The sequence below is a fragment of the Coturnix japonica genome, chromosome 4 (genome assembly GCF_054131305.1).
Source record: "Coturnix japonica strain WE chromosome 4, WE-NBRP24, whole genome shotgun sequence".
In the NCBI taxonomy this organism is placed as follows: Eukaryota; Metazoa; Chordata; class Aves; order Galliformes; family Phasianidae; genus Coturnix; species Coturnix japonica.
Window position 1 is genome coordinate 85,794,453 of NC_140666.1, and position 25,759 is coordinate 85,820,211.

The 25,759-nt window shown below is 44.6% G+C and overlaps 1 protein-coding gene across 1 annotated transcript in view; it reads right to left on the minus strand.

Annotated features, from left to right (window-relative positions):
- Positions 1-17,668: 17,668 nt before the first annotated feature.
- The window catches only part of POLR1A (RNA polymerase I subunit A), a 28,186-nt gene continuing 20,095 nt past the window's right edge, over positions 17,669-25,759 (minus strand). Inside the window, exons 28-34 of the mRNA XM_015862578.3 lie at positions 25,137-25,251; positions 24,442-24,561; positions 23,861-24,142; positions 22,735-22,935; positions 21,887-22,004; positions 20,558-20,722; positions 17,669-17,983 (exon numbers count right to left, since the gene is read on the minus strand). Coding sequence (XP_015718064.2) covers positions 17,883-17,983; positions 20,558-20,722; positions 21,887-22,004; positions 22,735-22,935; positions 23,861-24,142; positions 24,442-24,561; positions 25,137-25,251 — 1,102 coding nt within the window. The 3' untranslated portion in view covers positions 17,669-17,882. The remainder of the gene's footprint in view (positions 17,984-20,557; positions 20,723-21,886; positions 22,005-22,734; positions 22,936-23,860; positions 24,143-24,441; positions 24,562-25,136; positions 25,252-25,759) is intronic.

Genomic DNA, 25,759 nt, shown 5'->3' on the forward strand with positions numbered 1-25,759 from the left:
GTTCTTTTTATCTAGGAAGAACCTTCCGTGCTTCAATTGACCACTGTTGTCTCATCATCCCCCCACCCTGCCCCACCCCTCCCCCTTTGAAAAGCCTGGCTGCATCTTCTTGATGATCTTCTCAACAGATACAAGCAGCTGCCATCAGATCTCTAGTTGGTCTTTCCTCTGGGCCAGACAAACCCACCTTTCTCATATTGAGATGATATTCACCTCCTCATGGAGCCCAGCTCCTAGCCATGATGGTGACCCTCTCCAGAGGTCTGTTGAGTGCTAAGTAGGTGGCTTTAACTGATATGTTAATATAGTCCAAGGATAGACCCCTGCAGTGCCCCATTTGTTAGCACATCGCATTAACCAGGGTTTCTTTGCCTGATCATCCAACCAACTTCTTAAGCATCTCATTTCCCACCCATCCAGACTATAACATCATAACTTGGGTACAAGAGTATTGTTAGAGATGATGTTGAAAGCAAGCTGAAGCTGAAGCGAATGGGATGTGATGTGATGCTCTTCCCATGCCCACAAATCCAGTCATCATCTTATCATAGAATTGATTCAGGTCGATCAGGCACAATATTCTGTTAGTAAATACAGATCTCTTGCCAGTCACCTTCTCTTTCACATGTCCAGAAATGGGCTCCAGGGGAACATGCTCCATGATTTACCCAGGGTCTGAAGTGAGACTGACCCATTTGTTCCCCAGGTTTTGGTCCTTTTTGGAAAAGGGATTTGGTGTATGTCTTTTTCCAATTGACAGGGTTTTCCACCAGTCTCCATGACATTCTGAAAATGACAGTGGCCTTGTCAGAACATCAGGAAGTTCTCAGCACTGTATCATTCACCTTGTTAGGTCCCACAGACTTGTACGGGTCAAGTACAACCAATCCCCAACTCAACCTTCATCCATTGCCAGCTAAGTTACACTATGGGTATGTTTAAATGAGATACAATAGTACATTACAGATAACTCACAGCAAGGCAACATTTGTTTGTGCACGTGCTTGGCACGTAAAATACAGCCAACTTTGGGTGCCAAATCTTAAGTTAACTCTGCTATCATCACAGGGCAGCGGTGCTGCAGCTGCTGATCTCCAGCCACATCTGCAGGCACATCCCTGGGCCCTGCCCTGGAGTCAAAGTCTAAGGCTTTGCTTCAGGGGGAGAAGGGTTTTGATTTATGGGTGACTGCTGACCTCCAGACAATGAAACACACCCAAACATTTCTGTCTGTATTGCACTGTGTTCTATTTTCTCTCTGTTATTGCTATTTTATTATTATTATTATTATTTTGTGAGCCTGATGGAGCAATGAGGCGGAGGAAAGCTGATTTAAAGCTGCCTGACAGACACGAGAGCAATTATCAGAGCCCATCAAGGATTTTCTCAACTGAGGAAAGCACGAAGAGCATATTTTGACAATGTGCCATAGGCAGACATGGTCCTGCTTTACGTTACTGCATGAATAAATAGTGCCTGGCTGTGTCATGAGTTTATACAAGGATTTGAGGATCTGCTGAGGATCTGCCATCTAAGAGTTTCTTTTACTTCTCTGAACAGCATAACAAATTAAATAAAGCGTGCTCTCTGCAGCACACGGCTCTATTGTGCCATAATAGGAAATAGAGTAGGACAAAACAGTTAAAAACCTTGGGGAAAAAAAGAAAAACAACAGGCAAGATGGAAGGCATACAGGGGACAGATCAGGGCTGAGCCAGAGCAGCCCCTTTTCATACTGGGGAGACATGAGGCTGCTCTCTGGTGCCAGGAGGACACCTGCTCTGGGTTGTTTTGACACATCTCACATACAGGAGATAGAAGTCCCACAGGTGATCCTCTCCCAGGTAAGCAAAAAAGATGAGAGGTAATAGAGTCAAATTTCTTCAGGGAAGCTTCAGGTTGGATAGTAGGACAAAAGTTTTTCTCTGAAAGAGTGGTAATGCATTGGAATAGGCTGCCCTGGGAGGTGGTGGAGTCACCGTCCCTGCAGGTATTCAAGAACATTGGAGATGTGGCACCGAGGGACACGGATTAGTGGGCACAGCAGGGACAGGTTGGGTTTGGACTAAATGACCTTAAAGGTCTTTTCCAACCTCAAAGATTCTGATTCTTTAAGAGCCGGTGGATGCCCCTGCAGTGACCTGACGCCACTGAGGCAGGAGGCAGAGGTGTGCTTGTAGAGCTGGGAGCCCAGCAGCACTTTTACATCCCAGTTCGGATGCTGGACTCGCCTGACAGCCTCTTCACAGCAGAAAGACCACCAACACTTCCTGCACATGGGTAATGTCTTATCTTGACAGGAGAAATAAAGCTGCTCTTCCTAGAAATGTACAAATGTTAAATCACGCTTACTTGCTAATATTGCTGAAGACTTACCAGAGAACAAAAGAGAAACCTGGGCCAAGATAAATCAGTGCTGACACAGAGAACATTGCAGCCAGCTCGAAACCGAGTGCCCTGAGCCAACACATGCCATTTCTACTCTCCCAGCTGCTGCCAAATGACTTGCTTAAGATGTGGTATTTCAGGTTGAGAACCCAAAATAATGTGTTTTTGACACTGTAATAGGCTTATAGAGAATTGTTCCTCTGAAGGTGTGTAACCTGAATACTCCATTGCAGAATTACTTGGAGGTGTTTGGACTTCCTCCATGCTTTGGATGCTAAGTGCGTTGTGGCACGCCTTTATTTTGACTTAGGTTTGCATTGTCATTGCTTTCTATTTTTGTTTGCATTTCATTTGTATTTCTTTTTGGGGAAAAAGAAGGAAAAAAAGAAGGGTATTTGGAACTCATGTCCATTTCTAAACACACTCCTTCTAATGAAATATATTGTAATATTTTTTGCCAGTACACAGTCTTGAAATTGAAGGCAGCTCATCCGCTCTGTCTTGAAGGGGAGGAAGGAAAGATTAAGAGTCATAAAGAAAAGTAGTAAAGACGTCATTCACTATGGCTGCATTAAGCTCCTCTTTCCAGACTTCACTCTTCCTCCTTAATGTTGTTTTATCTCAAGATTTAGGTGGATAAAACCCGACTGGCTCCAGAAGACTCTTGGGTTCTCCATTCTTCTGCCTTGTCCTCAGGAAAGCCTTTCTCCTAGTGCAATTCTGGGATGCTGTAGCATCTCTCAGTTGCAGGCTCTCTTCCAAACCCTCCTGGCACCTGCTACAAGAGATTTTTCTGTGCTGGTATCTCCTGTTGCCCCCTGTGAACGTAACAGTTGTTGTAGGAACCCCACCAAAATATTGCCTTGTTTTGCAGATGGAAGAGGATTTTTCCTTTTCCTTTTTCCATCCCTTATTCATTCTGTCCAACACGCCATGCTCCTGCTCTGATGATGCCACAACTGGGCCTGCAGCATTCCATTGCCCTGAAGGCTGAGCAGAGCCAGGGCATTCCTCTCTCCAGGAAGCAGCCTGAGGTTAACCCAAGTCTACTTTATTTTTAGCTGAGACTTTAACTGGCCGTGATTCCGTGCAATGAGGATGTCAGCAGAGAGAGAGGTCTGCTCAAAATCTGTGGTAAGTCTTAAGGTGGAAGACGAGCTGGTTGCTTGAATTTCCTTGTGCTTCTGCCTCTTGGCAGGGGTTCAGTTCACTCGCCAGAGCATTGCTGTGCACCTCTGAACTCAAGGCAGCAATCATTACTGGTAGGGCTTTGCGGATATCAGTCTGACTTTTGGTCTTATCATCACATACAGACGTCATAACCCCTTTCATCGGGGGTTTGAACTCTTCTGCTTGTTGGTTTGTTTGCTTCGCAGAAGCATCCTACCAGGAAAAGCCACAAATATTTTAGTATAAACACGCTCAAATCATTACATTTAATTTCTCTCCCCAAATGGAAATGCACTTCTATCACTATTAAATACTTAACCGCTTCGAAGTTTACTAGTTTAAAAGCATCGGAGATAAAGCAGTGCATTAACAATGCACAACAATGGAAGGATGGAAATGGCTTCACAGGAAATAGACTATTTGCTGTTATCATCAATTCAACTGTGAACACCATGAATACTACCACTGTGACTATAAAGGTCAGTCTTGGGCTTCTGTGGTCAAAAGCTGTGTGTGCTCTGTGACTTTTCCATTGACTTGAAAGATGAGTGGGATGAGTGTCCTACAGTGTCTACTGGAGCATCTTTGCCCAGTGGTACCCACACTTGCTGTGGTTATGCTGACAGACATTTCTGCTGTAACTTATAATGAAAATCCTCTCTAAGACTCATTGGAAACATCCCCAAAGATTTTAGGAGCTGTTGGATCATAGAATCATCTGAATTGGAAGAAATCTTTTGAAGGTCATCTTGTCCAGCTTCCCTGCAATCAACAGGAGCATCTACAGCTCAATCTGAGTGCTCAGAGTCTTGTTCAAGTGGAGTCATGGACGATTGTGTGGCTCCTCCCTACAGCCAGTGTAGGGTTCCCATGCCCTGCATCACTACATGACAGCATGTGAATCCTACCTTAAATGCACCCATTTCTTCTGGCTGCCATATCAAGAATCCCTATTGCCTGACTCAGATAATCCCAATTGGAGACTGGGTCAGGTGAAACCAGCATCACATTTCAGATAAACAAGGTCAGGCAGGCAGATACACAGACCTTGCCATCAGCGAGGCTGAAACGGTATTAAAAGACTAGAAAGAGGGCAAGAAAACAAAAAGCTCATTTAATTAGCATGACAGCCCCTGATGGATATTAATGGGGATCTGCAGAACTGGAGACCAACAAATGTGATGTTTCAGGTGACTCACGCAGGAACGGCATCGTGAGTCACCTATCCATGGCTTTTCCTCAGCAGCAGCAGCACAAAGAAGTGTTAATCTGACTTCTCAAGACAGAGCCTGTTTGCAAACCACACAGATGAGCCATAGAACAGGGATAATTTAAATCAAATTAGGTGGAGGATGTAAACTTTGCTAGAAGTGATGAAGTTTACTGCACTTTGTAGAAGTGAGATCTGCTCGGTTTTTCTGTTCAATGCCTGCTCTGGCTGCTCGACAGGGCTGTGGTTTTCATCCTTGTTCTGGACCAGTCTCAGGCCATGGGCACTGCTCTGCACCAGATAGTCCTCAGCTTCACAGCCCCTGCATGCAGAGGATGCAGGATGGATAACAAGGGCTGCTGTAGGTACATGCCATTGTTCTTGCACCTTCAGAATTGCAGCTTCATCTTTCTTTTAGCCACAAACGAGTACAATTGGCTTTGCAGAAAATCTGCCATAGATATTTACTAGACAAAGCTTAAAAGGCAAAAATCCATTTTAAGCCTGTTTTGCATCAGTAATGCACTAAAAACACTGTTTTCACCCCATATTCTGTTGGGTGACATTTCTTCAACCAACCAATAGCAAACTGTGATAGGACCAGTGTTGTGCACCTTTTTACTTCAAATAACACAGCTACCACAAGGCTCAGCCAATTTGGCATCCAATACAGATGGTCACTATTTTAGATTTACTTTCTATACCAGTGTCAAAGGCAAAACGTTCTCCCCCCAGTGCTGTAGTTGACCCTCCTCTTCCCATCTCCTCCCTGTTTGTTTCCACCCCACGTCTTCAACACTTGAAAATAATACTCAAAATAGTTCAAGAATTGGCCTCATCTTTATCAAGAGTTCATTTTGTTCAGACTTGGCAAGTAGGAGGGCACATGGAGATCTCTGATGTTTAATTTTAAATCATAGAAATATCAGTGTTGGAAAAGAACTTCAACCACCAAACTCACCTCCAGAGTCACATCAACAGATTATGTAGAGCACTAATCCTACAGGAAGGCAAATCTTGTTCTTGCATAAACTTCTACTGAGTGGCCACCTTTCAAGTCTCTTGTAATGATTGAAGAATGTGTGACATTTCAGCATATGATGAAGACAAGAAATCTCACCTTCCTGATGCTATCTTAGTTCCTCTTCACAGTTTTGCAGCTTCCTCTTGCTCTGTTGCCATGTTCATGTCTCCTGTAAAAGATGCTGCTGATGCTTAACCTTTCCTAACACTCTGTCTCCCAAACCACCTTCTTCCAGCCTGGTGTCTATCACATTCACAGAATGGTGCAAACACAGAATATCCTAAATTAACAGGGACCCACAGGGATGAGCATTATCATCTCAGCCAGTTTCTTGCTTCAGCTTGTTGGATCATAATACTTTGCCTGCTGCCCTGCTGGCTCATTGCCATGTACATGGTATGCAGGCTTGTGCTAACTGCATTTCCCATCCAGATGCTTTCCTATGGAGACTGGCAGCAGTCACGTGCCTATCTGGCCTGCAGGCTGCCTATGCCCAATGCTCTCACATCTGCTCCTCACTGATTACTTCTGCTTCACCACAGCAGACTCCTGGAGCTGCATTTGTGCACCTTCTAGCAAATCTGTGCTGGTTGCGTTCAAGGCTTCACCACTTCTCTCTTGGATTTATGTTTCTCTTCCTGTTTTCTGTGGGAGCAAGACCATACTTTGCTGGAGGAAGGATACGAGGGGTGTAGGGGCAGTGCCCACAGAGACAAGCTGGAGGAGATCCCAGTTTGTAAAAGGAAGCTGGAGGAACTGAATGATGGAGTTGCCATTTGCAGAGTTCCGCAGCACTTGATCTTTCCAAAACTCATAGCCACCCCTCAGAAAATGCACTCCTTGCCTTTTTAACCAAGTCTAAATGGTTTGGAAAGCACCTTTCTGTCCTGGCCGTTCCCCGTCACTCACAGATCATTTTGTTTTTCTGTATTCTTTAACAGCAGTAATTGTGAGTCACGGATGGTAACACTGCTTACAGTGCGTGAAAAGCTGACGTGCCTTCACAGATAGAAAAAGGAAAACAGGGAACAAGCAAAGCCCTAATTGACACGCTCTTCATAAGAGGCAGAAAAGGCAGTGTGAGGTGAAGCCAGACTAATTCTGACAGGAAACTCATCTGATGTTTGCAGCTACAGACATGTGTGTTCTTCTGAGGCCTTCAGATTAAGACATGCTCTCTGGAAGGAATGTTGTGGTAAACTATCTGCTGACCTCTTCCCTTGGGGCACAGTGCCTTCTTCAGCATGGCCTGACATGTCAGATATCTGCCACATGCATCCACAGACTCATTCTCATCTGATCATTCAACTGGCGGCCATAATACATGGTGCCCACGTGGGATGGGAACACATCAGATCACAAACTGGGGCAGAAGACATGCATGATCCGATGGAAGAGGAGATCAGCACAACCAGCTTACTTGAACAAAAGCAATGGGTGAAGAATAGGTGGAACAAAATGAGATGCAGTGGTTTGTGATGTCCTGGAAGTCATGGGCACTTCTGGCCTAAACAGCTTGATTTTATGAATTGATATTAGGCAAATATTATGGGATGGCATTTGTTGCGGGTTGGCTACATGAAGATATGCACGAGGTGGAATTTCTTTTGCCTGAAGTGAAACTCACCTGCCCTACGAGTGTGTGTCACTTGTCTTAACTTTCAGAAATTGGGTTAGCTTCTCTCTGCAAATTATTAAATTCTAGTGTAATTGGTTTAAGGAAGGGTTAAATTGGGTTAAGTGCATCTCCATTATGTGCTCTTAATGCTTTAATTAGGTCAATTTAAAATCAATTTGGAAAACTTGCCCTGGCTGGTTTAGCTATTCGAGATGAGAATCTAGATACGGTGAAAGAGCGAAATAATTCATTGAGTCAACAAGTCCTCATTTTGTTTATGACAAGACATCAGATCCGACCAAATCACACCTGACATCAGATCCTGGCCAAACGTATCATTTTTGGTAAGCCCAGCTCTGCTGGAACATGCCTGTGTGCAGGGCAGAAACTTAGTGCTGGCATTACTGCCCAGAGAGATGGTGGGTACCCCATCGCTGGAGGCATTCAGGGCCAGATTGTGGGGGCCCTGGGCAGCCTGATCTGATCAGGTATCCCTAACTGGAAGGGACCTATATGGGTTATTGAGTCCGACTCCTGGCATAGAAGATGAGGCTTAAGGTCTGAGCTGGATCAGCTGCCCCATCTCCAGCCTCAAGTCAGTACCAATTCCAGCGATGGCATTTCTTACACAAAGTATAGGTAGGGCACAGCCTGCAGGTCCTTGTCACCACGGCAATGCAGAAGAGCAATATTATAAACTGTAAATCCTAGTAGTCACATATGGAGCAAGTCAGTATTGCCCTGGACCAGATAACTGTGCCCACAACAAGCAGTTATAACAACACAACTTCCAGCTGCTTAGAATATATATCTGAATTGTGAGGAAAAGGAATGGGACTCCATTCATCCCACAGCTGGAGCAGGGGAATGAAGAGGTCATCCCTGGAGCATCAGACTCTCCACAGCTGCTGCCTGACTCAGACACTGCAGCCTTCCCTAATAGTCAATAATTAACTTGCTTAACTCAGAATTGAGGTGTTTCTGAATTCTCAGCCAGGTTGACATTTGGGAACAAGTACTCTGAGGTTTTTCTCTCTGCTCTTTCGGTGGCTGCAGCAGCCCTCAGCCAAACTCCCTGTCTACAACATTTAAACCTCTCCATAAATCACACTTCACATTACTGGGATGCGTCTTCTCCCCCTCCAGGCTCTTGGTTTTTAACCATCTGCAGCGATGCCAGAAGAGCTGCAGCTCTGATGTCTCCGAAGAAAGCTTTGCTCTGTGCATTTGTCCATCTGGATATGAACACAACTGCACGTGCAGGGCTGCTGTGCTTATTCACAGCCTCACAAAAGCTCATGGCAAACACAGCCGCCCTCACTGCGCTCATTGCCAGCCTGACAGAGCATGCAGCCTTGCAGGCACATCTCAAGCTGGTTGTTAGCAGGGATTGTTACCCCCATTGCTTTCGTTTCTGTGTCCGGTGATCTGAGTTGAGATGTTCAAGTCCTTACGTGCAATCGTAACAGCAAGAAACTTCCTCATTTAGGAACAAAAGCAAGTGTTTTCAATCATTCAAACCTCAGAGAGAAAACACCCATCACCACACCATACAAATCCGCACTAGTTATCGCTACTGTGGCTTCTTGAGAGGAGGGAAGTTATCGCAGACAGAAAACCCAACAGAGGCCTTGCGGTGTCAGATGTGATTTAGAAAGCTGCCATTCCTTTGTCACCCCAACGTTTCGGGCTGAGCTGTGATTTCACACCGATGGGCCCATCTGTGGTTTGATGAAGCCGCATGGTTCAAACCTGCACCCAGCTCTTCCGCTGCATCATCAAAGAGGCAGGGGACATACGTCCTGTTCACAGTTCAACACAGTGAATCCCCATTAGAAGACCAAACATTCCAGGGTTCAAATAGTCAGTGAGGCTCTAACATTCAGCTGGGCACGTGTGGGACCCTCTGCTGCTCCAAGCAGGGTGCCCAGGCCCATGTCCAGGTGGCTTTAGGGCATCTCCATGGGAGAAGCCCTACATCTCTCTGGTCTCTGTGCCAGTGCTCCGGCACTGCCCAGCACAGCAGTTTGCATCCCTCAGGGACATTTTTTGCTATGGGGGAGAGGTGCGTTGGGTTCCTGCACTGGAAGCACCAGTTGAAACCAAGTAAAAAAAAAAACAAAACAGAGAATTAATCAAGGCTGCATGTTGCATCGTGGCAGCAGCCCAGCTGTAAGCAATGGTATGTGTATGGATGGCTCTGGTCAGTCTGCCAGCAACCCACACCAGAACCTGATGAAGCCTAAAAATATTCCTCTGCTCCTTTCCCTTGAGGACTTGGTAACTTCCTGGGTATTTTGTCTTTCGAAAGATTTAGCGTAAGGAGTAATTGCCTGTAAAGCACTAATGACCGAGTGTAATTGATGTCTGGGAACTGGATTAAACCTCTTCAGTGCATCATCACACCTCTCGCTCCTGGAAGGGGGATTATCTGGCAGATGCAAACCGCATTCAGATGGACTGCTTGCTTCCCAAACACACCGTTCTTCTTGTCAGGCAGAACGGAGCAGGAGGAGAATGAAGTATGAGGGATGTTAAAGCACGAACTGCCTCAAACATGCCCAAGTTCTTCTCCGCACCGTCAAGGTTTGCAGTAATAGCATCACACAACCTTAGGGGTTGTGTGCCTGAAATTACATGAGAACTGCAAGCTGCAAAGAGGCAGAGGTAATGATTTGTTGTGCTCCAGATTCTCCTTATGTCCTTCTTACTATGTCTGAACTGTGATAGTTCCCAGCAGCCAGAAGGTAGGAAGAGATCCAGGAACCCTCACATGGAAAGCACAGATGGTGTTTACAGCTGGAGGAAGAGCTTCTGTGCTAGGAAATGTTCCCTCTTCCTCGGACCAGCAAAGCAGAGGACTTGTGCAAGACAAAGGCAGAAATTCTTATGGCCCAGTCTGTCTTAATAGGACAGTGTAATAAGCACCGTTTGGACAGGCTCATCATCCCAGCCTTAATTCTTTTCTTGTCAAGCCGAACAAAGCAAAGGATGACTGTGGTTTGCAGGGTGCTAAAAGGAGTGCTGACTCAAAAGTGCCAGTCAGATCTTCGCAGGGCTCTCAGAGTTCAACCAGAACAGCCTGTCGGGTCATTGAGGTGACCAGAACCGAGGCATAAATGGACATCACACACAGTCAGTAAACAGGCTCATGAGCCCTGATGTAGGAGCACCGTCTTCTGCTGGCAGGTCTTAGAGTGTGCTGCAAAGCATTAAAGGATCAACTGCATCTACCCCCGTGCATGAGAAGGGATGTGATATGTCTGAGATCACAAGAGACATCTGTGTTTGAGCTGGGAACAGAGCCCAGGTCTTGTGAGCATTACAGACATCTGCTCTGAGCACACAGCTTCTCCTTGCATTGTGTCTGGGCAGCTTGGAGCTGCTCCTGCTTCATTGCCTCACAGCAGCCCATAGCAAAGCCAGAGTGGAACCAGAGGTGCTCTGCTCTGCAGTTAACCAGGAGCAGCTGCTGAAGGCTGTAGCAAGCAAACAGCATTTCATTTGTAGTGACATTGCTGCTACTGAGCCAAAAAATAAAGAAACCAAATGCGATGAAAATCACCACCCAAAAACAGCAGCTAAGAGTCGTCATAGTGTCACCCAGCTCAGCCCTTCATCACATTTTCAGGTTGCACAGAGGTAAGCACCCCTCGGCTGGCACACATCTATCACTGCACACAGGCATGCTTAATATACATACATTTTCTTCCCCGGTGCATGGAAGGATCAATTGCAGTGCATTTTTCTGGCACTGTGGAAAAATAAAGCCTGGCAGTGAGAGAGGAACCTTTGCCCCCCATTAAGATACTAAAACCAGCTCTAACGGGACTGCCAGGATATCGGTTGTCCTTTCCCCTCCTTTTTTTCTCCCACTGTTTAACTCAGTATATCCATCCAGTATTTCTCGGCCTGTTGTCACCAACAGCCGCTGTAATACAGCATCTGACATCCTCCTACCTAAATTAATACCAGTTTCAATTACATGTGGTCTGATAACCCCATTTCTAAGAGCTCTGGGTGAGATCTTGCTAGGAAACCAGAGCCGTGCTACAGAGCTGATGGGTTGGGGATGGCACATGTAGAATGTTTCAGAGTCTGGATGGGAGCTAGGAGAAAGACAGGCTCTTTGGCAGCATCTGTTGTGAGGAGACAAGAGGTTTCTGACTAGAAAGAGGGGAGATTTAGACTGGATATAAGGAAGAAGTTATTTACAGTAATGGTGGTGAGGCACTGGCACAGGTTGCCCAGAAAGGTGGTGGATGCCCCATCCTTGGAGACACTCAAGGTCAGGCTGGATGGGACTCTGAGCACCTGATGGAGCTGTGGGTGTCTCTGCTCATTGCAGCGGATTGCCAGACGGCCTTTACGGGTCCCTTCCAACTCAACCAGTTCTAAGATCTGTGGGTCCTTTCCAGATAGATGGAATATTCCGTGACTCCTACATGTGATACCCAAGTGTGAACAGTATCATAGTCCCTGTGATAAGGGTGAGCTCAGAGCCCATCCCTGCAGATGCAAGATGTGGGCTGTGACTTCTTGAAACAATCCCTTCTGCAAACACCCTGCATGAGCTGAAGTGGCTTTTGGCTCTAGCAGGGGGATTTCTGACCCATTACTTCAAAAATGCTTTGTTATCGGTTTTCCTGGAAGGACAGAAGGGCAAAGCTCTGTTTTTCAAAGTGACTCAAGGTCTGGGAGTGTGCAGCCATCACAAGCTTTCCTTATTTAATTGTATGCAGACGTTTTCCAAATGATTTATTAGGCATTAAATAAACCCTCTTATATCCCCAGCGCTCCTCCACAGACTGAAGCCAGATATAGAAAGTAATTCTAGGGAAAGCAATTATATATGTAAATATATACATATATATATATGAGAGAACTGAGAGAGTTGAGAAGTGGCTGCTGTTTTTATTTCATTCCAGCACAACCCTTTTTCCTATGTAAGACCACTTCCAAAATGGTGAGGGGTTTGTTTTAAGCACCTCCCCTGCACCGAGGATGAAATGAAGTCTTTTGGTTGACGCTAAACAAGATGCCTGGTTTTGTTGCATTGTGAATGCTGATGTCTGGCTCTGGGGTTTGTTTGGGTTTGGGTTGTGACCCAAAGAGGTGAAATGTCCAAGAGAAGCTGACCTTTCAAAACGGCCGCATTCCTCTCATTTCAGCTTTCCCATCTATAAAGCCAGAGTTTAACTAAGATGCAGGAGCCCAAATCCAACTGCACCCTCACTGAACCATGCTGAAGAAAGCTTTGCTTACTAACATTTTTCCCTGGAACAACTGCATTTCCATGTATTTTTTTTCCTAGCTGCACGGCCCAGTAAGGATTTGAGGGTTAGACAAAGGGAGATGATTTGGGTCAATGAAACCTCAAGGGCCAAAGGAGAAGCAGAGAGGAAGACACTGCCCCATGCTTTTAGCGTGGCCTATTAAGTTCACAAGCAAGAGCTGGAGCACTCCAGAAGATCTCAGCCAGCAGCTTGGTTGCTGTTTTGGCATCAGAATGGATTTGGAGCACTCCTGTGGGCATGAGGGCTCCAGGATGAATGAAGGTGAGCAGCTCAGACGGTGAGCAATCGTGCTTGCTGAACCTTGAGGTAACCTAATCGAAACAGAGCCTGGTGGGTGGAGGAGCAGAGGCATCAGCATCTTAAAACAGCTGCTTCAGCAATGTTCTTCCAACCAGAGCCCCGGCCTGACCCCAAACCATGAGGCAAAACACGAGAGCTGCTGCATGAGCTTCAGTCCTGCATCCATCCCATGCCGAGAGGCAGAGCTCACCCAAAGGGTTGCAGGGCAATGACTTCAGCTGTCAGCTTTGCATTTGGTCACTGCCCCTATCCTCAGGGCAGGGCAGCAGGAAGAGCCACGGCATTTCCTTTGGGAGTGGTGCAATAGCAGGGGAAGCGCATGGACCTGCATGGGAGTAAGAAATGTATCTGAGCTCACACCCTGCTGGGTCCCATCTGCTCTTGGAAGAGCTGACAGCAGCCTGGGTGGGTCATTTAACAAGGCAGAAGTTGGGGAATGATGTAGCAGAAGTCAGTTTACCCCCATCTGCTCTGACCTCATTGGTTTGGGTTTTCTCCCAAAGGCCTTTGAGCAAGGAGGGGATGGACAGGCGCTCCTGGCCTGAATTCCTGCATCTTCAAGGCTGGATGTGGCTCTGGGCAGCCTGGTCTGCTGGTTGGTGACCCTGCACAGAGCAGGGGGGCTGAAACCAGATGATCACTGTGGTCCTTTTCAACCCAGGCCGTTCTATGGTTCTGTGATCTTCCAGAAACAAGGCAGGCTCCCACATGGAGGAAACACAGTGTAACAGAAAGCAGAACCAGCCCGTGTTGGAGTGTTTTACAGAACCTTGATTCTTTCCAACATACCACCCTGGGAGTTTTCTGCAGAGCTGCTGCACTGTGCTGTCAGCACATGATTTGCTCGACTTGCCCTTTTGGTTTTAATGTCCCATTAATAATGCATCTCCGTATTTATTGCAGTTTGCATTAATGTTCCGCTGTTACTTCTTGATCACTCGTTACTCTCGCTGTAGCACCAGGCAGGGCTCCAGGATACAACCAACAGCCCAATGCAATGCAGCAGGGCTGGGGGGGGGGCGGAGAGGGCAGGTCTATTATCCCAGCTGGCACAGCACAGTGCTCCCAGAAAGACAGGAACAGCCCTGCGTGCTCAATGGCTCTGCCATCAAACCTGAAGTTTTCCAGGGCAATTGGAGTGTCTGCTCTTGAGGGATCCAAGCCAGAAAACTGGAAAGCATCATTAACAAGCAGCTTACTTAATCCTGGCTCTGGGACACTTGGAGTAATGGGTGCAGGAGCAGGATTTGGAGCGTGCTCTGCTGGCATGGCTCCTTTGTTCACACACACACACACACACATCCTGGAGGTCTTCAAGGAGATCCTACAACAAGTGCAGCTCCACCACTGCTCAGCTCCCTCCAGGTGTCACCAAACCAGTACAGCTCCATACAGCAAACTGGGAACAACACAGAAAGGCAAAGGTGGAGCAACTGGGGGATGCCTCAACTAGGGGTAACAGTGCTCATACACAACACAGGGCTTCAGCAACCTTCTATTAGCCCAAGAGTCTTGAGACACTCACCCTTCACATCACAGCAGCGCCTTTAAACCCTAAAGGAAACCAACATGGCTGTAATCTTGTTTTGAAGTCAAGTTTCTCTCCACTGTTCCGAGCGAGGCTGCACAAACATTAGGAAAAAAGCTCCCTCTGGTCTTCCAAGAAAGCCCATGGGACAATATGGCCTCATTTTCCCTGCCTTCCCTTGGGAACAGGGAGCTATAGCTCATCCCTCGCTTATCCCTACAAATAGCAATGCTTCCTGCAGCACCAGAGAGCTGCAAAGCAGGAAGACTCCAGTTTCCCTGTCCCATGCTGGGCCTCAGGCTGGTTGGGGGTGCTTAGTAGGTGGAGTAAAGCCCCATGGGGCACCACCCAGAGCCAAACACCAACCCTCTGCATCCTCAGCAACTGCTCTCACCATCAACCTCTTATACAACCTCCGCTCTCTCAGCTGCATGCAATTACCTAAAAACCAAACAGCCTCAGAGTCTTAGAGTCATAGAATGGTTTGGGTTGGATGGGACCTTAAGGACCATCATCTGGTTCCAAGCCCCTTGCCAAGGGTGGGGACATCTCCTGCAAGGTCAGCAGAGGTCTTTGGAGTGAGGAATCCTGCATACTATGTATAAATAGGAGGGGTACAGCTGTTAATGAGGGTGGATAGTGATAGGACAAGGGGGAATGGTTTTAAACTGAGACAGGGGAGGTTTAGGTTGGATACTAGGAAGATGTTTTTCGCCCAGAGGATGGTGATGCATTGGAACAGGTTGCCCAAGGAGGCCGTGGATGCCCCATCCCTGGATACATTCAAGGCCAGGCTGGATGTGGCTCTGGGCAGCCTGGTCTGCTGGTTGGTGACCCTGCACACAGCAGGGGGTTGGAGCTGGATGATCATTGTGATCCTTTTCAACCCAGGCCATTCTATGATTCTACTCAGCATGCTATGTAAACTGCAAGGGAAAGTAGGTCAACCTTGCCATGTTTAACACCGAAACCTTCAAAACACTTCTCACATCTCAGCTTTATGAGTGATGTTAACAAGTTCTCCAGCTTGACCTCGTTGCAAAGAGAGGTTTTGCTTTGGATTGCTCTGCCTGCAGCCAGCTGGAACAGCTGGAGCCGGGAGCACGGCCCCGTCACCACAATCTGACCTTGTGTGAAGTGTCCCTGCGGTGTCACAGGTCCGTGTGCTTGCCAAAATCCTCAGCAGATGAGCTAAGGATTAGCTTCCAAATTCCAGCATTTACTGGCAAGCTTCAAGTGGTCTGTCCAGCAAGCTTCTGAATGATTAAAGATCCTTTACTGACACACTGTGCGTGTCAGTAACCAAGCAGTGGCAACAACACAAGCACAACAACATGTGAACCAAGATCTGGTCAAACAAAGTCTTTTGCTTCTCGTCTTCTACCGTCCAACCTCATTTATGAGATGAAAGAAGCATTAATTGCTATTTGCATCCATTCTTCTTGCCTGATGTGGGATTTTCAAACCTTCAGCATCTCAGACACACCATACAGCATCGTTAATGGAGAGAACGCATGCTGAAAAAGCAATTATAGAAGCTACTATATTCTGTTGGGGTATCTTGGCACCTTATGGTGCAGCACATAATTAAAAGAATGGATGGTTCTGAGGGAAGAAGCAGAAGGAAGTTTCCAATGGCAGAGCTGCACCTGATTTCTGTATCATCTACAGATTGAAATGCAGCAGATGTAGAAAAGTTATAGGAATTATCACAAGGTTTGACTGTTTACCATGGTTGAGTTGGAGGGCAGGAAGATCACAGCCTCAAGAAGAGCTGTATGTAACTGCAGCACGGTGAAAGACAAAGTCAGCCATTCCAGGTCCAGCTGCACAAGAGCTGCCCTTCACATAGAAACAAAAGTCCTGCCCAGGAAGGACGGCATTTCTTCTACCTCTCTTCTTCTCCATGCATATGAATTTTAAGCAAACTCATCTTTGCAGAAAGTGCAGCCAAGTCCCTGGGCACCATGCTCACCCTACGGATTAACAGCAATTGCTACCTCAGCAGCCTCTATTCCAGCTAGAGAGCATGAAGAATCGCAGCGTAAACTAACCCCATTCACATGCCAACACATGTACATCTCTCCACCTCCAGAGACAGCTGTGGCCCTGCCATATGCACTCCCTATCCCTTTTGTCCACGGACGAAACAACCACCTCTTTGTTTTACTAAGCAGACGTGACTTAGAATCTGAACTGTAATTCTGGTAGCTTTCCTACAGCCTGACTTACTGCAGTCCACATGAGAATCGTTTTTCCAAAGCTGGTCCTGTTACCTACATTTTAAATACAACTCAAAACAGAAAGGGAAGTTTGGTTCATCTGGCTTCAATGAAATGTGCAGTGCGTCTTACACAGCTTTAAGGATCTGATGCATGAAGATAATCCACAAAGGCTCTTTCCCAATCGTAACCCAGCGTCTCCTAGTGTCTGATCTGATCTCTTCAGTGCAGCTCTGCTGCAAGCAGGAGCTCCTCAGCTTGCTTAAGGGCACCACAGAGCAGGGCAGAGGGTTGAAATCAGGCAGAAAATGTGCCTACACATCAAAGAATAGTAACAACTTACAGGCATCTCATTCTGATTAAAAAATGTATTAAACAGGTCTGACTCACAAAGAGAGGCTGTTTAACAGCCAGCAATGTGGTGATGGCTGCTGACTGCATGACAGAATTCCCTCAGTAACACAGTCACATAACAGGGTGTTCCCAACACTTCTTTGCCACATCCATTATTAAGCAGAAATAGCTTCAAACCTCTGTGTCAGTGACTCTTTTGGGACTGTTTTGTACAGCCAGTGTTGCAGCTGCTCACGCTGCCACTTATGAACAAAAAACCTTCATCAAACATAGGGTTTCTCACTGTGTCAGGAACGGTTCCACATGTAGACAGTGGAAGATGCCTAGAGAAGCGTCTCTATTCACATCTCTGGCTGATGAAGGATTGTACTAATAGTGCCACAACTATGTGGCAACTGCCATTACCCACCCAGCATCCTGCCCTGCAAGATTCAGGCCCCATTAACAGATTCTACTTTGATTTCTGTCTTTGTGAGACCCAGATGGTCTCCTCTGTTTTATTTCTTCCTATGTAAAAAATAAGAACAATTTTTTTAAAAAAAGATGAGAACAGCGAGTAAATGGTTCTTTGGAAACGTTTTTTTTTGCTCGTATAGGTGCAAACAATCTCATTAAAGAAATTAGGCTCATCAGGTATCCAGATTAATACATCTGCTGGCACAGGAAAGATGACTTGAGACACAGCAGATGCTGTAGGCACAGCTGTTGAACATATACATACAAATAACTCTTATGATGAACGTATCAGTCAGAATCCTTTCAGGCAAAACACTACGTTAGGGGTTGCTTCAGGTCAAACAAACCAGTCCCTCCTTTAACAACTTTCCCAAGCACCAGGCACGCAGAAGGGGATCTCAGTTCATCATGGGCACCTACAACAGAGTTAAAAGTCAGGTTAGTATGTTCCCAAAGGCTTCTCCAAAGTCAGCGCTGAAAGAAAGCATTCGATTTTACATGCAAGAACTTCATCTGGCTCAGAGCCCCAGCTCCAGAAAGGCATTGCCACCTACTGTTGAGACTGAATCTATATTCCTAGAGTGGAGCTTGAAAACTCTTCCTGCTTTTCCTATAACAACAATTTGCTCTTCTGAGTCTTTGTGCGCAACAGAGCCACACATTTATCAATTCTCTCCCACTCAGTATGAAAAGATAACACTGAATTCCATGAGAACACGGATCTCTCTGACCTTCCACTCAACACATTTTGCTGATTAAATTAATTGCTTAAAAGAAATGCACCAGTGAGGCAAAACCAAAAAGATTTGGTGCTTTCATTCCTGCTTTTCTCCTGTGGAGTCTTTTCTCTTTGTTAGTACAAATCCTTTTGATGTGGATTTTAAATCCTTCTGGCAAGATACGAAGAGCACTTTTGACTGGAGAGAAACATTCCTTGAATTCCTTTCATTTTGTGGTTGCTCACTGTAGCGAGATATTGTCATAGAAATTTGGAAGCTCTCCACATGACATGTCTGGCTGGTAGTGTTTTGCTTTCACTGTTTTTATAAGCAAGCAGGCTGCTTTTCATTCATCCTAAACATCAGTAAGCTGGATAATATATATATTTATATATATATATTTAATGAAAGCACACTGTATGATTGGAAGTAGACCTGTTAAAGCTTTGATAAGTTGGTGTTCACTTATTCTGCTGAGCAAAATGAACTGAACTTTCTGTTACAGAGGATGGCAGGGAAGGTGCTGCATCATCACAATAATTTATGGCACGTGCTTGCTGCTCTGATCTCAGCTACAGCTGTACAAGTAAATAGCTGCTCCTAAATGTGTGTCAACTGAAGAAAGAGAGAGAGGGGAAAAAAAGGTTCTTTGTTAGGTCAAAGTCAGAACCATCCTGTCTGCTCACGTGATGTTAACAAAGAGTTATTCTTCGAGCAAGCAGCCAAAAGGATCCCTCTGCTGATGCAAATGTGCTCTCACCACAACAAATCTTCCTGATCAGCAGCCCAGTGGGTCACACCTGCACTCTGACTGCATTTCCCTGCTATGTTAGCTGTTTCCTGTGCTTCCTTCTATCCTTTCTCATTGACTCAGGCCATAGGTGGGCACAGCGTTTGTTTTGATGTACAGTCAAGTTGTCGCTTGCATTAAAACAAATCAGACCCAGACCGCTGTCATCCACATTAGGATTCTGATTTCCATCTTGGTGAAATGAATAAATCTGTGCACCTGTAGGCAGCTTGGCTTTCCTGCAAATTCACCATGCCCTTCTGTTAGTATGCACTTCGTGTCTTTATTTGCAGTACTCACCAAACATAATTATGCTTTGCCTGGCAAAAAACTTTATCTTATAAATAAGTAAACACTTGACATAATGTATCCAGAGAAAGCAGCTGTGCAAGAAGCATCCTCTTCTATTCATTTTCCCCCTGAATTTACATTTTTTTCTGATGTTCAGATGAATTATAAGTTAATTGTAACTGATACTATTCAGTAAAAGCCTCATTACCTTCGCAGACAGGGTATAAAACAGCATTAAGAGACAGAAGTCCCTCTCCCTGACATCCGTGCCATGCCATTTAAGACCCTAGATAAAGAGGCCATGATGATAGCTTTTCCCTTTTGCATTAGGTAACACAGAAGGTGACACAGGAGTATTCAAGGAGGAACATCCAACCAGCAAGTGATAAAAACTAAGAGTGTTTTCAAGAAAGAGATGTAATTAGTACCAAAACATGATACCAAACCACCCAGTGACAGACTTAGTGTCATGTTTTTTGGATGGGACTCCTACATATAGAGAGCAACTGCCACTTCAAATGCCCTCAGTGATCCATGCAGAGATATGGTCAGGTAGATGAGGCTAAAAGCTCTGCACAACTTCCAGAGCAGCACAAAGGCCACCAAAGGGTACACAGTCATGTCAAATGGCAGCAGAAACCCATCGTAAAGCAAATTAACCCAACCCTTTGTCTGTGTTAGAGGAAAAGGAACATCAAAGAACCAAAGAAAGGAGTTCTAAAAGCAGCAGAAGAAAAACAGAATCAAAGTAACAACTGAGAAGACTGTTCTTACAGTTCTGTATGGCAAGGAGAAAATGCAGGAGTTACAACAGAGACGTGAAAACCAAGCAGAGATGAGAGTGTTAATGGTGTAAGTAAAGACAGAAAAGGGCAGATTTAAAGGTCTGTTATAAGGCCTCGTTAGAACAAATCTTAATGATCTTAAGATTTGTTATTAAGAAGCCTATCTAATTCTTAAAGACAGGAATCGCAGACCCCACAAACTACATGTGGGAGCTGACTTCATTTAAGCCGGCAGAATTTTATTAAAAATGTCTGGAACGTTTCCCCAGGCAAGGACTTAATTAACATTGTAGCCTCTGGCATTCTTTTCTAATGCAATTTTGCATTACTCAAAATAGCAGAAAGCTCCAATGCAAACAAAGCACACGTGAAATCCTGCAATACAGTTCAAACTAAATCATTTACCCATCATTGTTGCTTCCTTCAGGAATTTGTAACTGGTTTCAAATGTCATCTGTTGCAAAGGGGAGGAGCTGGACTGGATTCCAAAACGATTCATGGGTTTATAAACTCCTTCAAAACACATGTAGTCTGCCACAAGCGAGAGGTGCCGAGGGTCTACCTCAATGCCTAAGAACACAGGAAAGAGCAATCAGAGCACTCAAGTTTTGCTTTCTAAAGAAAGAAATCTGATCTAAATTAAATCCCTGAAATCTACTCAATGTGGAGAACACATCTTTATTTGTGCTCTTCTGGCTGTTGCACTTCTTTGTATGCAGCTGGCATAACTGCTCCCCTGACGCATCCAAGATGGGCATTCCTCACTGTAATATAAACCAGGAAACTGGAACATCAAGAGTGCTGCAAAACAAGTGAGATCTCTATAATCTTTGTCTGCACGCACCCATCTACTAGTGATGGGACAGGCCTATATTAGCCAGGCAATGGAGGAACGTAAATATCAGAAAGGTTCTGATATGCGTTATGATCTTAGGCATCCACAGAAAACCCCATTTAGGCTCAAAAAATAACACTTGCTTGATGGGAAATTATTAACAACTCTGTTAACATCTACCTAGGAGAACATAACAACTGGAAGGCTTTCTGGATTGCCAGCTGATAAACCTGTTATGAAACCAGCTGCTGAATTTCCCACTGTATACAGTCATAGAACGGAATCATAGGATGGCTGTAGTTGGAAGGGGCCTCAAAGATCAGTTAGTTCCAACTCTCCTGCCACAGACATAGTTGCCAACCCCTAAACCATGCACTAGAACAGGTTGCCCTGAGCCCATAAAGCATCTTCCCTAAGATCCCTGTCTGGATTCTCTCAGCAGTGCAAAGGGAAGAACCTTCAGTCAAGGTAGCGCAGCTATTTTAGGGAAGATACAAACTGAACTATAAAGGGAGCCTGGACTCTTAGCATTAAAGAGCTAAAGCGAGGCAAGATTAAATACAATTCTCAGGGCCACTTTGCATGTCTGACATAGTTAATGTTCCTCAGGTGTTAATAATTAATTCCTGTGGACTTTCCAACGCACAAAATCCATATAGTAAAACAGAAAAATCTGATACGTGGATAAATATAACCTTGTCTAGTGAATTTTCTACTATGATTAAACTGAAGTTCACCAACATATTCTTCCCAGAATGCACCACAGTGACCAAAATGATGAAAACTTAACTTAAAATATGATTATTAATCATGCTAAGACACAACTTTGAGCAAAGTGGCTGTTTTTAACCAACTTAATGATAATAAAGACCATTTTCGATGGTACAGAGAAATCTTACCATATACAGCAAATACATCTTTTATTTCCTTTATAACGACCCTCAGGGCAGACTCAATACCATAATTATTAGCCATAGCATGAATATCATTGGAGTAAAGTCTGTTCAGGTCCAAAATCTGAAAGCAAAAAAGCACAGATATAAATTAGGACAACAGTAGCTTTATTTTTCCAAATCACTTCAGATAAGCTCAGTAAGCTAAAATAACTTCTACCCACCTTTCACCTTTCATTAAGTGAACACCAACAGCAAAGCAGTACCTCAGAGCCAAATACAGACAAAGACGACTCTGGAGATTTAATCTTTATACACTAATATCAAATCGAAATTCAGCAGAGATGGAAAAAAAATGACCCTAATTTAGAAAACAAACAAACTGACTATTCCCAGCAGCAGGACACGGTCAAGTCTTGCAAGCAATGTCACAGCCAGCCAGAACCTTCTTTTAACAAAAGCAGTAGAAAAGATGTAGCATAAAACAATCCCCTGTTTGTAGAGTTATGGGCTAGATGGCATAACAGAACTATTCATCTCCAAGCACTGCAATTCATTTAGATGGAAGAACTCCCTCAAGTAACATTTATAAAGACAGTTACAAGCACAGTGTGGAATTATCTGTCATTAGATCCTGGGCTGCTGCACAAAATAACGATTTATAATCTACCCTTGAGGAAAGACTCTGATGAGCTCTGAACACATCTGGGAAAAAAAGCAGAGAAGGAAGAAAGCTTAAGAGCTGAGAAGGCTACACAACAGCCCTGCTAAGCTTAAATGGCACCCGTCATCCACCACCTCTCCCTACAACACAAAGGGCCATTCAAGTTCAAGATTACACACAGATTACATACATCAGAGTATCTGAACAGCTCTGCAAGATTTATCCCTTCAGTTTGCAGAATGAGTTCTTTCTCTCCTTTCTCATTGGTACTTTCATTCAACAGGCATCGTGTGATCCCCTTCACTTCATGTATAACCGTGTTCCGTGTAAGAGAAAGAAGCAAAGAGGAGATATCGAAGTACACCTTCATCAATGGAAGCGCCAATGAAACCTAAAAAGAAAAAAAAGCAACACAATGTTTATGCTCAACAACCAGCCTGCTTCCTTTTCAGGAAAAAAGCAGCCAAGTGGGATTATCCTAATTGCATGTTTGGGAACAAAAGCATCCAACATGATTTACAGCTGGGCAACGCCAACATGAACAGCACATCCCAGGGCCATTTATTCACAGTGCTTTCAAGCCCTCACAGCTTATACTAATAGGGTTTTCTCCCCTTCCATCTTCGACCTTGCAGGAGGACTGTGGAAGTCTTTCAGTGCCTACAACTTGTTTGATTTTGCTGCATCTTCTTATAGTTTCGCAGCACTGGGATGGCTGATGAGTCATAGCTGAGGTCAAAAACAGACTGTTGCCAGGTGTTTTTTTGGGAGGAAGGATATAGGAGTAGAACTGAGGGAGGACAGACAGCATAAAAATAACTGGTTAGATATGAAACAGGAAGTTTTATTTCTAGAAGTGTTAAAAGGTTTTTTCAAAACAAGGAGAGGGAAATGTTTCTCATATATGAAATTCATGTTCCTGCTAGATTTTTCCAGCTGCCACCATTACATTTGATCACGAATTCCTGTCCTCTCTTATTACTGTATCAAAAAGTTACAGAACTCCAGCTTTACTTATCCTAGAGTCCTCTACGAATAAACGTACTTTCATATGAAGCTCCCTTCCTGCCTTGTAGACACGTTCTCAGCCTTTCAGTAGTCCAGCCAATTATTTTTTTCCCCCCACCAAGATTAAAACATCTTAAACATATTAAAAAAAGCTTAATCAGGGGATCTGTAAGTCAGAGGCTTCCTTAAAATGGCATTAAGTACACTTGTGCTTCAGCACAGACTTCAGCTTTTCTAAGAGATACACATCACAAGAGCTGCAAGCAATCACTGTGCAACCACACAGTTGTTTCCAAGTACTATCTTACCTCACACCAGAGTTCATGTTCAGTGTCAAATGTGTAGTCCTGTATGGATGGGTGGCTGTTCAGAACAGCATTTACTCGCACCTCTGCTGACTTCAGTAATTTATCTCTTTCTTTTTTAGTCTGAGACATAAAGGAAAGCTGTTGAGAATCATTGCCATCTGCTCCATTTTGATCTTCATCAGCATCTTGGGCCTTCTCTTCCTTTTCTGATTCAGCTTCTTCATCTTCTGGATTCTCGGCAGCATTTTCTTCCCCATTCTCTTCTTCACTCTCATAATCAACCTACAATGAAATAATGAGGCACTTATCTGAGCCAGAACGTGCAGAGAAACAAAACACATGGAGCAATTTTATGCATAAATCTTCCCAGCAGATGTGTCGCAAGTACCTTGCCTGTACCATATGGCACAATGAAAGCATAGCTGTTGTAAAGAGAATAATGCAACAGATGCATCTCAGTCTTCACTTATCACAGAATCATAGCTTTGGAGTTTGCTTTGATGGAAGTTTTCCTGCCTATGCAGATCAAGGCAGAGGAAATAGAAACAAAGCACAGTGCTGAGCACCTATGAAGACATTACCTCTTCTTCCTGGTTCCTCCTCATTTTTGCTTCTGTAGCATCACCATCCCCTTCATCAGGTTCTGCATCAACAATATTTTCTTCTTCCTCACCTTCTGGAGCTTCTTGATTATTTTGTGCCTAGAAATCCATAATAAATGAGATAATCAGAATCAGACTGACTCTGCTAGAATGCATGAAATCCATCAGAAGCCTTTAGTTACGCGTTTGTAATTTAACAATCCCATCCATCTTTAAGGTAAACATTCCCTCTTTAACATTAAAGAAGGAATTCTATAATGCTACGCTACTGCTCTGTTTATACGACAGCCCTTACTGAGAAAGACGTGACAGAAGAAGCATGCAAAAGCTCTTCAGCAAACAAATTATCTTTCCCCAAAGGTATTGGCAAGCAGTTCTGTAACAGGATCTCATTCTGGGAGAGCAGTAAGCTTTTGTCTCACTGAAGCTAAAACAAATATGCATTCTCAGAGTACAGTCTTAAGTAAATGAGGATATTATCTACAATAAAATGGACAAGGAAGTAGTTGTTATGAGAATACAAAGATAATTTATGCATGAAGAAAATAATTAATGAGTAATTTAGTATTCACACATTTAGTGTCTTATCAAAAAAGGCTATGCTTCTCCAGATTCTGGTTTCAAACACAGATAAAGAAGTGAAGTACTGAGCTCAGGTTAATGTGCTTCTGTACCTTGTCTCCAACTCCTTCTAAATCTTTACAAGTTGCTTTGCGGGTACTGACTTCAGTAAAAGATGACATCTTGGCTCTCTTCCTTTTAATGGCTTCCAGGAAAATCTTAAAGAATCTGAAAGAAGAAGCAACCCAAAATATCTAACCTCAACTACACTGATTTTAAGTTGTCAGAAAACGACTTAACTGTTGGCCAGCAGGGACAGGGAGGTGACTGCCCCTCTCTAGTTGAAAGAGGAAAGATTTAGGTTGGATGTCAGGGTTCTTTACTAAGAGAGTGGTGAGGTGCTGGAACAGCTGCCCAGAGAGCCTGTGGATGCCCCATCCCTGGAGGTCTTCAAGGCCAGGTTGGATGGGGCCCTGAGCAACCTGCTCTAGTAAATGGGGAGGTTGGCGGTCCTGCCAGGCAGGGGGACCTTGAGGTCCCTTCCAACCCGGGCCACTCTGTGATCCTCTGGAAACAAATATATCTTAAGAAGCCAACCAACTTGTGATCGGTAATAATTCTTTGGTGGATGCAAAAATATTCCTAGAGTAAGGAAAATAATGTTTGTTTGGCCCTTTCCCACTTCCTTGAGAATAAAAATTTGGTATCAAATCTCTTATAATGGTGGGCAACCCTA